Here is a 14,509-nt window from a genome sequence, read left to right as displayed (position 1 = left end):
GTTAGGAGCTAAGAGATTTGGAATGGTAGTAACATGCACGTCGAAAATCTGCCTGTGCTGCGATGTTACTTACATCTGTGCATTGTAGCCTATGCATTGAATAAAAGGCTTTTTGCAGTGGGTTTGTGCACGCCTGGATACACCTGCACACACAATGCAATACATCCTTTACATTTACAGTTAGCAGTACATCCACGTATCTCTTTTTGTTTTCCATGTGTTACATATTGTATTTATTATTTCTGGCATATTTTTATATCTTGTAGAACAAATTCTGAAATCTGAAAATCACATTCTTGCCCACTGTTTTTTGCTTATCACTTATTAACTTATTTGGATTTTTTTTTTCTTTTAAATTCAAATATACTTTTAGATAAAATGCTCATTAAATTGCACACTTGCATGCAATTCATTCACTTGCCAAGCACTTCATTAGGAACACCTGTGCAATCTAATGCAATCCAATACAACAGCTCTGCTATAAATTATACTTTTATGAAGCTTTTTGTTGACATTGTCAGTAAGGTGATAATTCTTTATGTTTATTATAGAGGGCATAGTGGATGGTGATGTTGAACTAAAGTGCATAATATTTTGTCCAACCATTAACCCACATACATGAAGGGGGGCCAAAATATTAGGGAATGCAAATGCATCCCGAAAGAGGCTGAAAAGTTGAGCATCATCTGTTCAAATAAATTCAGAGTTATGTGTGTTCTGCTTTTCCACTTGTTATGAATACTAATACTAAATCAATGAAAATGACATCATTTTATGTAATCTTATAATCTTAATCATTGATACTAGTCTTATAGACTGGTGGAAAACTTGCAAACATGACTTTTTTTTACTGTTTTTTTTTTTAATACTATTGTTTTTTTATTGCTTTTGTTCTTTCTTCTTTTTAATTGATACTCGTTCTATTTTTACTATCCACTTTGCTGTTGCAATAATGTAAATTTCCCCATCATGGGACTAATAAGGAATATCTAATTTCATCTTCTTTCTGTCTTGATGGCAGAAATGATTGAGCACATTTGTTAAGTTAACTGTAACTTTTACAGTTTTTTTGTTTGTTTGTCCCCCAGTCCACCGACTCCGCTATTAAATTTAAACCAATCACCCTCTGGAGGTGTGAGGTCACTGTCACATCACTCAGCTGTAATATGAGGGCGTCAAGTAAAAGACAGCTGCCACTGACCTGACACCTCGTACAGACGTGGCACTGAAGTTCCACTCATGGATCCCCTTGTTCTGCAGGACAGATCACAACAAATAACATCATTACAGCTTGTGGGAGATGATACATCAATGTGTCCCCTGTGGGATAAAACATGTTGACTGATAGCAGCATTAAAACATTGGTAACATTATCCAAACTATGCTTATTGATTTTACAGTAATAAAAAGTCATTAGTGGTTTTTAATTTTATTAGCTACAGGAAATGAAAGAACTAGGAGCTGATATAGCAGGTTCACTTGTATCAGTCTCTGGCCAGCAAACCACAGCTCTTTATATCCTGTGTAGGTAAGCAATAATGTACAAAAGCATGAGCAAATAATCAATAATGCAGAGGCACAGAATTCATGAAAGGATCTAACTAAAGATCACATCAACAATTTTACAACTTCTTCTTTTAGCGATCGCAGTGAGCATGTTGGGTCTAACCATTTACCGAACATAAAGCATCAGTATTGTTGCTATGGTAACATGCAGCCATTAAAAGCTGAGTGCTGATTCAGAACCGTATGTAACCTCTAAAAACTATATTTGAGGTGCATCAGTACATGATTTTAAAAGATACCTGCCAGACAATCGAAAAAAAAGCATTTTTTTGTCGCTGTGGTGAAATTATTCACTGCCATTAATGGTCTCCCAACATCCACCAAATCTATGCTTTTCATTCATTAATATCAGATTTTATTAATATTTTGCAAATATCTTACACTCAAAGAGTTGTATGCTAAAATGCTATCATAGAGGCAGCATTCACTTTATGCACAGTTCATAAAAGTGTGAGATTGAAGCATTAATCCAATCATTTTCTGTACTTGGAACACATACAGGTTTTTAATGTGTATATTGTATATTATATTGTATATTATGTTCTCTAACTGCATCAGACACCCACCTTGTCATCAGAGGCGACGTGCCAGATAGACACTGTGTTGTCATCCACGTCTTTGTTTATGGACAAATATGAAGGCTGGTACACTTTAGTGGGCTCCAATATCAGCACCTTGGGAAGGAGATGTGTTATAATTTGCTTCAACTTCGGTTTAGCCAGTTTTTAGTTTGCTGAGCATGCATGATGTTTTTCCTGCAATGCCCACATTTTGTGTTGAGCCTGTTAACTTAGGTTAACTTACAGGGAATCGCACTGAGGAGACGTCCTTTTTCGTTGCCTCCACCAGAAAGTCCATCCAGAAGTCCACAAGCTCCTGTTTGGGTGCTGGCTGCTCCATGCCGGGCTTCTTGAAGTGCTGGTAGATCAGGATGGTCTCCACCAGAGAGCGCAGATACCTGAAGTCAAACAAATAGACAAAGATATAAAAAAACAACCATTTACCCATTGCGAAGAACCCAAATCTTTATTTCACTAAATGGCTGAGTGACAAGGCAGATAATGACCTGTGCAGTTGTGTATCATATTGTTTTAAACATGTGAGCATAGATCATGAAAGATGAGAAAAAACAAGTAATACCCTAAGATGGTGTTTCCATGCCGGGTTAACATTTGTCTTTGTGGCATTAATGGAAACTTAAAAAGTTTTGACAGGACTAACACAAATAAAGAACAGCATGGTCTCATGCATTGCAAATACGAACTGCAGATAGTTTACTGTACGCCTCCACATGCTGCACATCTGAAGCAGGCTCATAAAATCTTGTGGAATGAATATAAACTCTGCAACTATGTCTTGCAGGCAATTAAGACTTTGTCCTTCCACCATGAAATGATTATGTGAGAATGGCACGGATTAGAAGATCTTTTTTTTTTACGTTTAAACTGGTTTAAACTGGTCCGACAACCTTTGCCATCACAAATATATAAGTGAAAGTTTTGGTTTTGTTAGGAATGGTTTGGGGCAAAAATATGGTAGAAATTTTGCAACATTCAGCAAGTTTCTAGTTGTGTCCTGTTGAGGAAAAGCATTTTTCTTTCACTTTCCATTGTAACCCATTTTTAAACACCGGTAAATCCATTCAATCTGTGTAAAGAGAGAGGTGCTGTTCAAATGAGCAAAAAGGAGCTGCTTGTGATATTTTCTGTTCTCCAAGCGAAATACACCAAATGCTTGCACAATGGCCACAGATGGCCACTGTGGTTTCAAGGGAAAGCAGAGCACACTTCAGAGCTCGTTGACGCAGGCGCAGTTGGAGATGGATGTGGTCTAAATGTGGGTTGTTGTTTTTTTTTTTCGGCATGATAATCCGAGAACAGTTTATCCGTGTTCTCACCAGATGGGGGCTTTGAGTTTGAAGAGTTTCTCCGAGGCCTGGATGACCCTGGTGTTGTCGCAGGCCAAGATGCTCGCGCCCAGGAAGAAGCCCACATCCCAGTAGCTCTGCAGCTTGTCCAGGCTGCCTTTTTTACCCAGCAGGCTGCTCAGCTTCACCCCTGGAACAAACAACGAGACCGACGGTGAGGTATTTCACACAACAGGAGGACGATTTTTTGTCTTGTCATGATTCTCTTTGGGTTATTGCCAGAAGGATTTTATGCAGACGACATTGCGTTCTTTGAGTCTACGCCGATATACCACAACACATAAACCGTAATTTAGTTACAGCTATATTCTTTAAGACATGCAAGGTAATGGTGATAATGTTCTTGGCCGCTGCTGCTACACATTCTCCTGCAGGCACCACCAGCCCTTTTTGAGAGGCAGGTGGGAGTCGTGGGGATAAGCGTGGTGGTGAGAAAGGTCTAGAGGGACCGAAGGTGGGGCTAATTTAGGGAACTGCAAGTAGATTCCGAGAACTGCCTGCTCTGTTTCCCACATTCCTAAGCTCCTCTGAGCCTCGGATTTCAGGGCAAAAGCAGACGATTGGGAACAAAAAGCTTAACTGCATGCTTGGTTATGAAAAAGGAGGAAATAAACAGATTTATTCTTTATTAAACCTCCATTTTTTTGGTCACTTTTGGGGCAGCACATCAAATTGTAAACACTGACGTAATATCACTATGAAATTGATATAGTGAACATTTGCCTATTTACACATCCTGCACACATGCAGCAACAATAGCATTCATTTGTAGCTACGTTTCCTGTAACCTGATATAAAGTAAGACCAATATTGACTCTGCTTTTAGCTCTGTTTTTAGTCCCCACCAACACAAACATCTGTCTCTTTAGCTAAATGCGCCACTGTGTTCACTAGCTAGCAGTTACCCTTGTCTGTCTGCTGTGTGGTGCTGTTTGGAAGCTGCCAGCTTTAATGATAAAAGGTGAGGGCGATCCGAAATGGTGTACGAGTGACTCTTCTGGAATTACACATCACTCTTTTATTGTTGATGGGTTTCAAGTCATTAAATACAAGCTTCCTTTCTGTAATGTGGTCCAATTTGTGACCTAGATGGATATGACTGATCATGAAGGACGGAGCTGAGTCACTGGTTAGTCACCAGGTGCCACAGACTCAAATGAAAAGCAGCATATTCAGGTCAAAGTAACAGGCCTGTCACGATAGCTACTTTTGTTGGACGATATATTGTCTCAGAAATAATTGCGATAAACGATATTATTGTTATTTGGAGATAATTTCATATCACTGATATAATGATAATATAATAGCATAATAATGTAGGGGGATGGGGGTGGGACAGTGCATAGTGAGGAATGGAGACAACTACTTGCTTAGCCAATGTGACATGAATAGCCTCTTAGCTGCTAATGGTGTGGCAATATTGAGGTTAAAAATGATCAGGGTCACGCCCATATATCATACGATAAGTCGACATATAGACATGGTGATGTTGATAATGACTTTATTGTACGATAAGTCGATAATGTAGTTATTGTGACAGTCTAGCATCCACCAACTCACCAACTTTGCGAAGCTCGAAAGACGTGTCAAACTGGTGTCCGGCTGCCAGGAGAAGAACGGCGTAGTTGATACCGGAGTGTAGTGTTGGCTCTGACTCAAACCCCTTTTTAAACCTGAGAGGAGAATAAAAAAAGACTAATAAACACTTTTCATGCAAGAAATGCGTCACTGTTACTCCAAATCCCCCAGCATCTTCGAGAAAACCGATGGATTCATGGGTCTCCCCTGGCTTCCTGAGATACGACGAGTTAGGGAAAAAAAACAATTACAGCCATATTGAGTTGGGGCCACGGAACGGCAAACTGCAACCGTGAGCACCCTCACAAAACAAGAAATGTTATTTATTTAATGAGTAATCTGTTCTGCTGAGGGAAGGAGTGTGAATATTATTAGGAACCTCCTGCCAAGTTTAGACATGGAACTGAAAATAACAGCCAGATGGAGCTTGATTATTGAAGGAGCATATTCAATCAACATGGGTGAGATCTTAAAAAGCAATTTCCACAGGACGGCGATTAACAGCCTCGTGTTATTATTATTATTGCTCTGTCATTTGGTCGACTTCCGCCAGCTACTGGTAGACTTTACATGCTCACATGACAGTCATACGGAGATGGAGAAGAGTTAAAACTTCCTCAGTCTGCCTTCAGAATTGCCTCAATTGCTTAATTTTTCAAGACCTGGACTCCACGAGGTGCTAGGAGCCCCACACATGCTTCTCACTCCATGCTGACTCATTAGCATCACGGAGCTCCTGCAGGTTTCTCAGCAGCTCTCTCAAAGTTTAGATCTGGACTGAACTCAAGCTTGCTGTCTAGTAAGTCATTCTGTTGGAAACATGCTGAGACAATGATTGATGTAATTATCCTGTGAGCAGTTTCCTAAAACAGAAAAAAGGCCAGACTGCAATAAATGCAGAATCAGAGATATCTTTTAAATCACTTGTCGAAACACTGTATACTGTATACGGATGCGACCCGATGTCCAATTGGTGTAATCAGTGTTTTTTAAAAGAAAAATCAGATTATATATAGCAAAAATAAATGTGACGCTATGTTCTGTAGCACATTTTACGTAACTTGTCAAAACATATTTAGAAGAAATGGCTGTTTTTAGGATTAATCTTCTCAATACTGACAAAACACATTTAAATTTAAATGTAGAAATACTCCAAAGTAATAATTTTTTTAAGTGCACTTAAATACGCTGTTGGTGTATTTAATGTTTATCATTACACCCTTTTGACATTTTCAGGAGCATTAAGTCTTACTTTTGGTAAAAAAGAAACGGTGCAAATGTCATTTCAAATGACATAAAACCAACATAAATACAAAAATGACACATTAAGAAGCCCGATGCTGCTTTTAAAACATATTTTTTTATATTGCTCATCTTGCCAACCCATATTTGTCACAGACCCATGTGTAACTGTGACTCCCTCCTCTTTTTTTTCTGTTGTACTGTCATCCCTGTATCTTCCTCTCTCTTTGTACTATTATGTTTTTCTTTTGAATTGTTATGTTGAAAGACCAATAAACAGATTTACAAAGAATAATTACAACAGAGCGGTTTAGATTAAAGTATGGAACAGAAATATTGTCTAATCAGCCTGTTCTTCCCTTTACAATCTTCCTAAAAGTGCATTGAAGGTAGCATTAAGGAGTGGTTCATTACCAAGAAAAACGTTTCCCAACCCTATGTGCCGATTTTGCATAAATTTGGAAAGGCACCACTTAAGGAGTAAAAAGATTGAGCTTCTTGGAAAAGGGCGAAGTGAGACGTTGCAATGTAATCAAAAGCTTTGACTGGCAGTAAAGGGTCTGAAATGATTACCGTACCACTTCTTTCTTCATTTCACCACCTGCAGCTTGTATTGCTCACACAAAGAACAAAAATGAGCCATGAATTCATCCTGTTAAGACTTCCATTAGCATTTTCCATCAGAAGCTTTTACCGTGACTATGTTATTTTAATCATTGCATTTGTTAAAACCTCTGCTTTCAGGTGTGAGCCGAGATGACTGATGTACCGAGCTGTCATTTACAGACTTGACAGGATGAAGTTTTAATGGTTTATTCAAGGCGCCATTTATGGTAATCTTTTAATTCTCCAGTGAGTCACTTTAAAGCCATCTATCATGCATCTTGCCCTTCAAACTATGTAATCTAACAATATTTATATATTAGATCATATGACTCAGCGTCTGGAGAGGCCCAGGCTCTCTTACCATTGTGTGCCGCTGTCTCTGCTCTGCGTGTCGGTGAAGTGAGACTCCAGGAACATGTCCTTATAGATCCGTCCCACCAGGCAGTAGATGTCCGAGGCCACCTGCTCATTGCCCTCCACCAGGGGCAGCATGATGTCCAGGGCCTTCTGTCTGTCGCCCGGCAGGTTCCTCCTAAACTCACACACACATGCACAAAAACACACACAGACAAAGCAAAGCACAGTCAGTCAGGAAGGAGTTCAACTCTAATGCTAATCATTTTAAACTTGAGTGAGAATTCTCCCTCTATAGATTTCTTTTCATCTACTATTCACAGGAGGAACTGTCTCGGGTATTTGTGACTATGACAAGCTTAATATTAAAGGGGCACTCCACCAATTTTACATGTCAAAGTCTATTTAATCTACAACTTGGTCTGTTGTAGATACATAACTTAATGGATGATAATCTTCAGTGGCTCTGGAAAGAGCTGAAAATATGCTGTGGAGTTGCATTATGAGAAGTATTAAAATGACTGTATTATGTAATGCGGTATTATTATGCAATTACGCATTTACAACATCAGAGATTCTTTTTTTCTTTTTAAAAAAAAAAAGATTTATTTTGCCTTTATTAGACAGTATGTGGCACAGAGGCTGATAGGAAACAGACAGAGAGAGAGAGAAATGACCTGCAGCAAAACCAGGGACGCTGCCTTTATGTGGCTTTAACCACTCAGCCACCAAGGCGCTCCAGAGATTCTTTTTGAATGAGCGTACAACTCTCAATAACAACAGCTCCTAAAGAGAGTGTTGCATTCTAGGTTCTTTGTAGCTTTAATGTTGCTATGCTAGCGAGCGGGGGGCTGCGAGTGAAAACAAGTTCAAATTGTCTTCTAACATCTTAACAGTAGAAGTGGATTGTGGAGTGTTATTTTCATGAGTGTTACATTTCAATTCATTATCTGACCACATGTGTAATATGGTCACAATCTCCTCTTTACTTCCTGAGTTATGCTGTTGAATAATGGCCAGAAAATAGTTTTTGCTGAACAATATTATAGAATAGAATAGAACTTTATTGTCCACCATGGTGGAACATTGTCTTTGGCTCACCAATAATAGGCATACAATAGACAGATTACCCCTAACTCCATAAAATCATACTTAAAATACATAAAATACACAAATACATAAAATATGTAAGGTACAAAAATATGTAACAATGGAGTTGACTTTTGACCTTTTGGATGTAAAAGGTCTACACTTCACAGTGTCATCCTATTATATATTTGTGTGAAACTGTCATAATTAGTTTATGAATTCTTATAGTTATAAGAGTTATAACCAAACACGTGTTTTGTGAGGTCACAGTGACCTTTGACCTTTGTCCACCAAATTCTAACCAGCTCATCCTTGAGTCCAAGTACAAGTTTGTGCCAAAATTTGATGAAACTCTCTCCTGAGATATTGAGTTCATGAGAAAGTGACGGACAGACAGACAACCTGAAAACATTAATCCTCTGGCCTTGCCTGTCGCTGGGACAGAGACATAATACATTTCTCAAGTAATCAGTGTTGTTTTTACGCCTGAAGCAAATACGTTCAAATGCTGCCAGTAAAAAAAAAAAAATCAAAAATACAACACATATAAAATAATTACTTACATATGTGTTAGTGTTGGGAACAGAGTGGTTCGAGCAGGGGTGTGCGTGAGTGTGGAGTATGTGTTCGAGCATTAAACTATGTGTGTTGGATTGTTTGCGTTGCTAGGTAACAGCTGCACAGCCATTGTTAAGGGACAGTGATACCTGGCACAGAGGAGGCTATTAAGACTCCATCTTCAATTTCTGAGGTTACCGAGTTCATTAGAAGAATTGTTACATTTATTTAGCGCCGTGAGCCTCCAACTACACTACAGTAGATCATTCAGGTAGTGAAGGAACAATCCTAACTAACACGGGAGGACATGAATGAGGCTCTGTAATGAATAATCCATTTAACAAACAACAAATGGCGAAGAAGGGCTGTAACTTCAGCTGTTAATTGGTTGAGTTACATAAATGTCTGTCGATGAAAGCTTTCAGATTTCCTTTTTCTGTTTGCTCAGTGTCCTGAAGTGATGCGCTTCAGGCTTCTGCTTTTTATTCAGAAAAATGAACGGCTAGACCTGCAGCTATGTGCATCGGGCTTTGTGCAACTTGGAAGCGACCAGAAAGCCGAGAGGACGGTTGGCTTAACACTTATTTGTTTGTGTGCTTGGGCAGCCTCAGACGCCCTCCTGCAGTGCAAAAACTCTTGGTGGTGGAGGGATTTTAGCACTCATGTGCAGAAAATCTCATGGTTTGGCTCTGCACATGAGATTTGTAGACAGTGAGAGAAATAGAGAAAAATGGAGCCATATCCTTTAAAACGTACCAAATTAGTTATATACTGAGAAAAGAAATACATATCTACAATATCATGATGTATGACTGAATTTATTATCTGGATTTATATAATATTAGGTGCATCATTTAATGTGATTATGTAATAATGTGATCAGGAAGGACATAAAAGCTATGAGTGTGATATGTTGAAAGTAACTGAAAAACATCCTTACACAAGCACACAAATATGTGGTGTTAAAAATCAACAAAGAGCTCTAAAAAATCTACCCCCAACATAAACTCCACAGTGGGAATATTTGTTCTTTGGAGTATGAAACGTCGATCAGGCTTCGTTCCTCTTGTTCCTGAACGTGTCATGACACAGACCTCAGAGAGAAATGACTGCTGTAAACCTCCAAAGTTAATTCCCACGCAGGCACAATGTGTGCCAGTCATGAAAAAATAATAATCCCGATAAACACAACGTCGTCTCCGAGGAGAGAAGGTTAAATAAAAGATACAAGCTGACAGATATCACCATGGAGACCGTCCAGAGGGGAAGAGCGCTCCGGGAGACGAGACCCCCGCTCTCTCCTTGCGTGTCTCTCTTTTTTTCTCTTTGAGAGTGTTGATGGGCGTTTGGGTGGAGGAGACTGTTCCATCGCTCCTGTCAGACTACCTGCTGTGAGTCTGGCGCAACAGGCTCCCCCCCTCCCCTTTGAGCAGCACTCACATGCCTGATGCTGCCCCTGCTGCAAACATGAGGCTTAAAACCAATTAGTCGACACACACTTCAGCCTGGAAGATTGACAACAATCGCCTCCCATGACCACGGTGTTTGTTGACAAGTCTACCAGACCCGCCTACCTAATTTGCATATTGAGAGCTGATCATAATGTGGGCACAATTGAGATAATGAGTAAATATAGTAGGTTTAATGCAAAGACCTGTAGATTAGATGTCATTATCCAGATAATGATAAAGATAAAGATACGTTAATACCAGGTGTAAATGAAGCTGTAGTCTAATGTAGTGTATCAAACACCTGACTAATTCATAAACCCACTACACCCAGAAATATTCATGTGGATATCTACCACAGAATAAACTGGAAAGTAGGACAAAATCTCAGAAATAAAAACCACTTTGAGTAATCTTACAGTATATAACATCCAATCCAATCAGAAAATTGCTTTAATTTGGGTTAAAATAATGTAATATGTAATAAAAACCAGCAACAAACCCATTGTGTTAAAATCAGTGGGACACAAAACGGAAGATCTACTGTGTCCAAATTATCTTTCGCCTCATGCACCATGAGAGAAAAAAAGATAACACAGTTACACCGCAGATGACAATGTGTCCGTCACGTAACCATCACATGTAACAGCTCTAGTAATTACAGTGACTCATCCAGCTGCAGTTGAAATGGTCAGGAGTGAGGGGCATAAAGAAACCTCCTGCAGGTGTCTGTCTGTAATCACGAGGTGCTGCTCCAAACCTGAGGAGGATTGAGTCTGAGCATAAACGATGGAGAGAGTGTCTTCAGTCATTAACACTTTCCAGCACGAAAAATGTCTCACAAAAATGTCACAGCGCGCCGCCTCCAGCTCACAAAACACAATATCACATACTGGTAATGGGCCAGTCGGTGACAGTGAACACACGGGCATCTTGGCACCCGGCAGCAACATTCTACAATCGCTGCCAAATTAAAGAACAGCACGCTTTTTATTGCTGTTTGAGGCTGTCGCACCACCAAAACCACAGGAAGTTTACAAGCAAAGCAGCTGGGGAGAAACAGGCAGTCAAAACCTCCTGTGTTTTACATCTGTGTTTTTCCTGAGCAGACACGAAAGCTGCTAATATTATCGCTGCTGTTATTTAGGAGGGTAGAGATTGAACACACTGCTGCTTGCAACTATAAATTCTGTGTTTTTTACTTCATAATTTAATTGCAGTTAAAGAACATTTTCCCACCCTTGTTATTAACAAAATCCTTTAAAAAAAAAAATCTCTGCAGCACCTTATATAAGGCTGATATGAGGAGTAAATGATGCTTACAAAAATGAAATATCAAAAATGTTTTCCTATATATGATTTCCTAACATTAGGAATAAATTATAAATTATATATATATATAGTATAGCTAGAGTTATATCATTATAACAAATATAGTAAGTACACTCCATTTTCAGTCCATTTTCAGACCAAAAACAACAACCCAACAAACTTTTAGCTACTGTATCATAAAACTACAATACCCAATAACACAAACCCCAGACCAGGATCTAATCTCGTATAATAATACAATTTTATGTATACAAAGTGTCCTCATGACAGAAAATAATGGGGATAAGATGGAGAAAGTGTATTTTTGCTGGACTTTCTCCATCTTATTCCAATTCAATTCAAGAATGGATTGCTCTCTGTTTGTATCATGCACATGCACGAGGACAAGAGTTCACGTTGTTCCACTAATTGATAACTGGTGGCAGTAATGCACCAACCGATGTAGTAATACACCAACAATGTAAGTTAGAATAAGATCGCTACCATGCAAACATTGACGTAAAAAAGGCACAATAAAAAAAAAAGCATTGCAGATGTTTTAAGAGGCAGGAAATGCTGTTTATTTGACCTCAAAGATGCACACAATGTGTTGAGCAGATAAACGCTTTCTGTTTCGTTTAATAGAAAACTCCACAGGGAACGTTTGACGCTGATGAAAAAATGATAATGATAAAAGTGATAATGTCTCTTCTAAGGGGCAAGAAGGTTTAATCTGAACTGCCTGTCAAGCTTCAGAAACCTACACCTTTGTGACAGAGGGTGGGTTGAACAGAGAACTGGTTTTGAACCTCTCTCTGTAGCTGTTTTTTTCATTCTTGATTCAACTATTTCTGTCACTTTTCATGTGAACAACTGAGTGCAACAGTATGAAATCTTAAAACGTGTGCTGTTATCCACGTACTGAAACGTGCAAACGTAGGCTTTGTAATCAGTTTATCTCACAGTTTCAGGATGAGTTATTATTTGATAGAACAGCATCAAGCGGATGTATTGCTTCTATGGTTACTTGCAGTTTAATATAACTTGTGAAGTGATTTTGAACACTGGTTTGACCTACTGGCTGGAGCTTTATTTGAGATGTTATTGATATTTGAGATATAAAATAATTCTAATAATACAGTATGTGCACGTTGTATCAGCTTTGTGTATGATGTGTTACTGTTTCATGCGTGCTGGTCTGGCTCTCCATCTTACCGATTCAGTGCAAAGGCGTAGTGGAACTTCACATGCGGATGAGCCACGGGGTCAAAGGTCGGAAGCTTCTCCAGAGTCTCCACCAGCTTCACGACGGACTCGTAATCCTAGATGACAAGATCACACACGTGAGCTGCTGCTGCACTCATGATCACTGCTAAGCATTGTGGGACTATTATCTCCTCAACGTCCTCCAAAGACAAACTCCAACTCATCAAAGTAGTCCGAGTTTCCCACGTCCTTGTATTCATTCTGATTCAACTGTTTGCTTAACACCAAAAGCACTTCAATAATTGAAGTGTCCCCTTCATCACGTTTTTGTTGCTCCTGCACTATACCTAAAGCATGCTGAATAATTCAGCCTGTCCTCAATGCTTGTTGTCCTCATGAATGATTCACAACCCTAACCCTATGGTGAGTGGGAGGATCTGGACGGTGAGTGACATCACAATGCAGAAACTGGAGCACGTAAAGAGAGGGAGAGGCACATTTAAGACGAGTGGACCAAAAGCTTCGCCTAGAGCTCTCTACGGGCGGTCTGCGATGGCCCCTGTCTGAGTAAACAGCACTTTCAAAGGGACGACAGATTTATGATGAGGCAGTGACCTCTCTCTAAGTTGTACAGTAGCTTCCTCTGCAAAGGTCAGGGACATCAGTGCACACACACACACACACAGATCATATGCGCTAAGATGTCTGTTTGAACTTGAGGGAATCAGTGGTTTGTTGAATGTCTGATTGCACCCTCACAATTTATCCTAGAAACTTTTTAGGATGGCAAGCTGAACGTTCTTGCAGTCTCTTTGTAAAGACTTATGATCTTAAGGTGTAAAACTGGGCTCATTATACAGTTTGAAGCTTGAGTTGAGAATCATTTATTTAATTGTGCAGACGGAAAACAGCTGAGCTATTCTTTTCAAATACATAGATTTTTGATTTTTTTTTTTTAGGTTATATCATGGATATTTCTGTGAGAATGAAATTCTACTTGAAATTGAGCTGAAACTAACTAAATTAATTTATTAGTTGATGGAGAGAAAATGAATCTGGAAATATTTTTATCAGTAATTCAGTAATTAATTACATTCAAAACATTCACTGTTTCCAGCTTCTCTAATGTTTCTCATTTTCTCAGGTTTAGATTATTATTAATTGAAAATCCTCTGGAAAAATTGTGATGGGCACTTTTTCGGCTTAATCTAGAAAATAATCACACATTAGTCAATGATGAACATAATTGTTAGTTGTGGCTCCACTGCTTCATTCCAAAGTTTCTTTATTCACTACATGTGCAGATATGTTTTCTTCTCTTTGTCAGGGTTTGTACCTGCCACCTTTTGATCTTAAATTCTCCATATCTCCATCCAACCTTATCTATTTGCAAATAACCAGGAGGAAGCATCAGATTAAGAGGACGTGCTGTCTCTGTGGCGGCAGGAACACTACGAGACTGGTTTAAAGTACGAAGTGAAATTTCTTTATGACACAGAACAAGAACATAACTGGATCTAAACTCTTGTTTCTGGTGTAAGTCATTAGAAACCACTTCCAGCATGTGTAGCACTGTTCATTAAAACAACAGGAATCATCAATGTTATCACGGCCATCTTAACCA

The 14,509-nt window shown here is 39.1% G+C and overlaps 1 protein-coding gene across 2 annotated transcripts in view; it reads right to left on the bottom strand.

The window, feature by feature from the left end:
* map3k5 (mitogen-activated protein kinase kinase kinase 5) overlaps positions 1-14,509 on the bottom strand; it is a 75,082-nt gene that overhangs the window by 28,538 nt on the left and 32,035 nt on the right. For both annotated transcript variants that reach the window (XM_062437226.1, XM_062437227.1), the window contains exons 6-12: positions 12,895-13,001; positions 7,281-7,451; positions 5,054-5,166; positions 3,464-3,623; positions 2,371-2,524; positions 2,133-2,240; positions 1,202-1,254 (exon numbers count right to left, since the gene is read on the bottom strand). In XM_062437226.1, coding sequence (XP_062293210.1) covers positions 1,202-1,254; positions 2,133-2,240; positions 2,371-2,524; positions 3,464-3,623; positions 5,054-5,166; positions 7,281-7,451; positions 12,895-13,001 — 866 coding nt within the window. The remainder of the gene's footprint in view (positions 1-1,201; positions 1,255-2,132; positions 2,241-2,370; positions 2,525-3,463; positions 3,624-5,053; positions 5,167-7,280; positions 7,452-12,894; positions 13,002-14,509) is intronic.

Source organism: Scomber scombrus, chromosome 17 (assembly GCF_963691925.1).
Source record: "Scomber scombrus chromosome 17, fScoSco1.1, whole genome shotgun sequence".
NCBI classification, from domain to species: domain Eukaryota; kingdom Metazoa; phylum Chordata; class Actinopteri; order Scombriformes; family Scombridae; genus Scomber; species Scomber scombrus.
The sequence above is the reverse complement of the archived record's forward strand: the minus strand, read 5'-3'. Positions and strand labels throughout refer to the sequence as shown.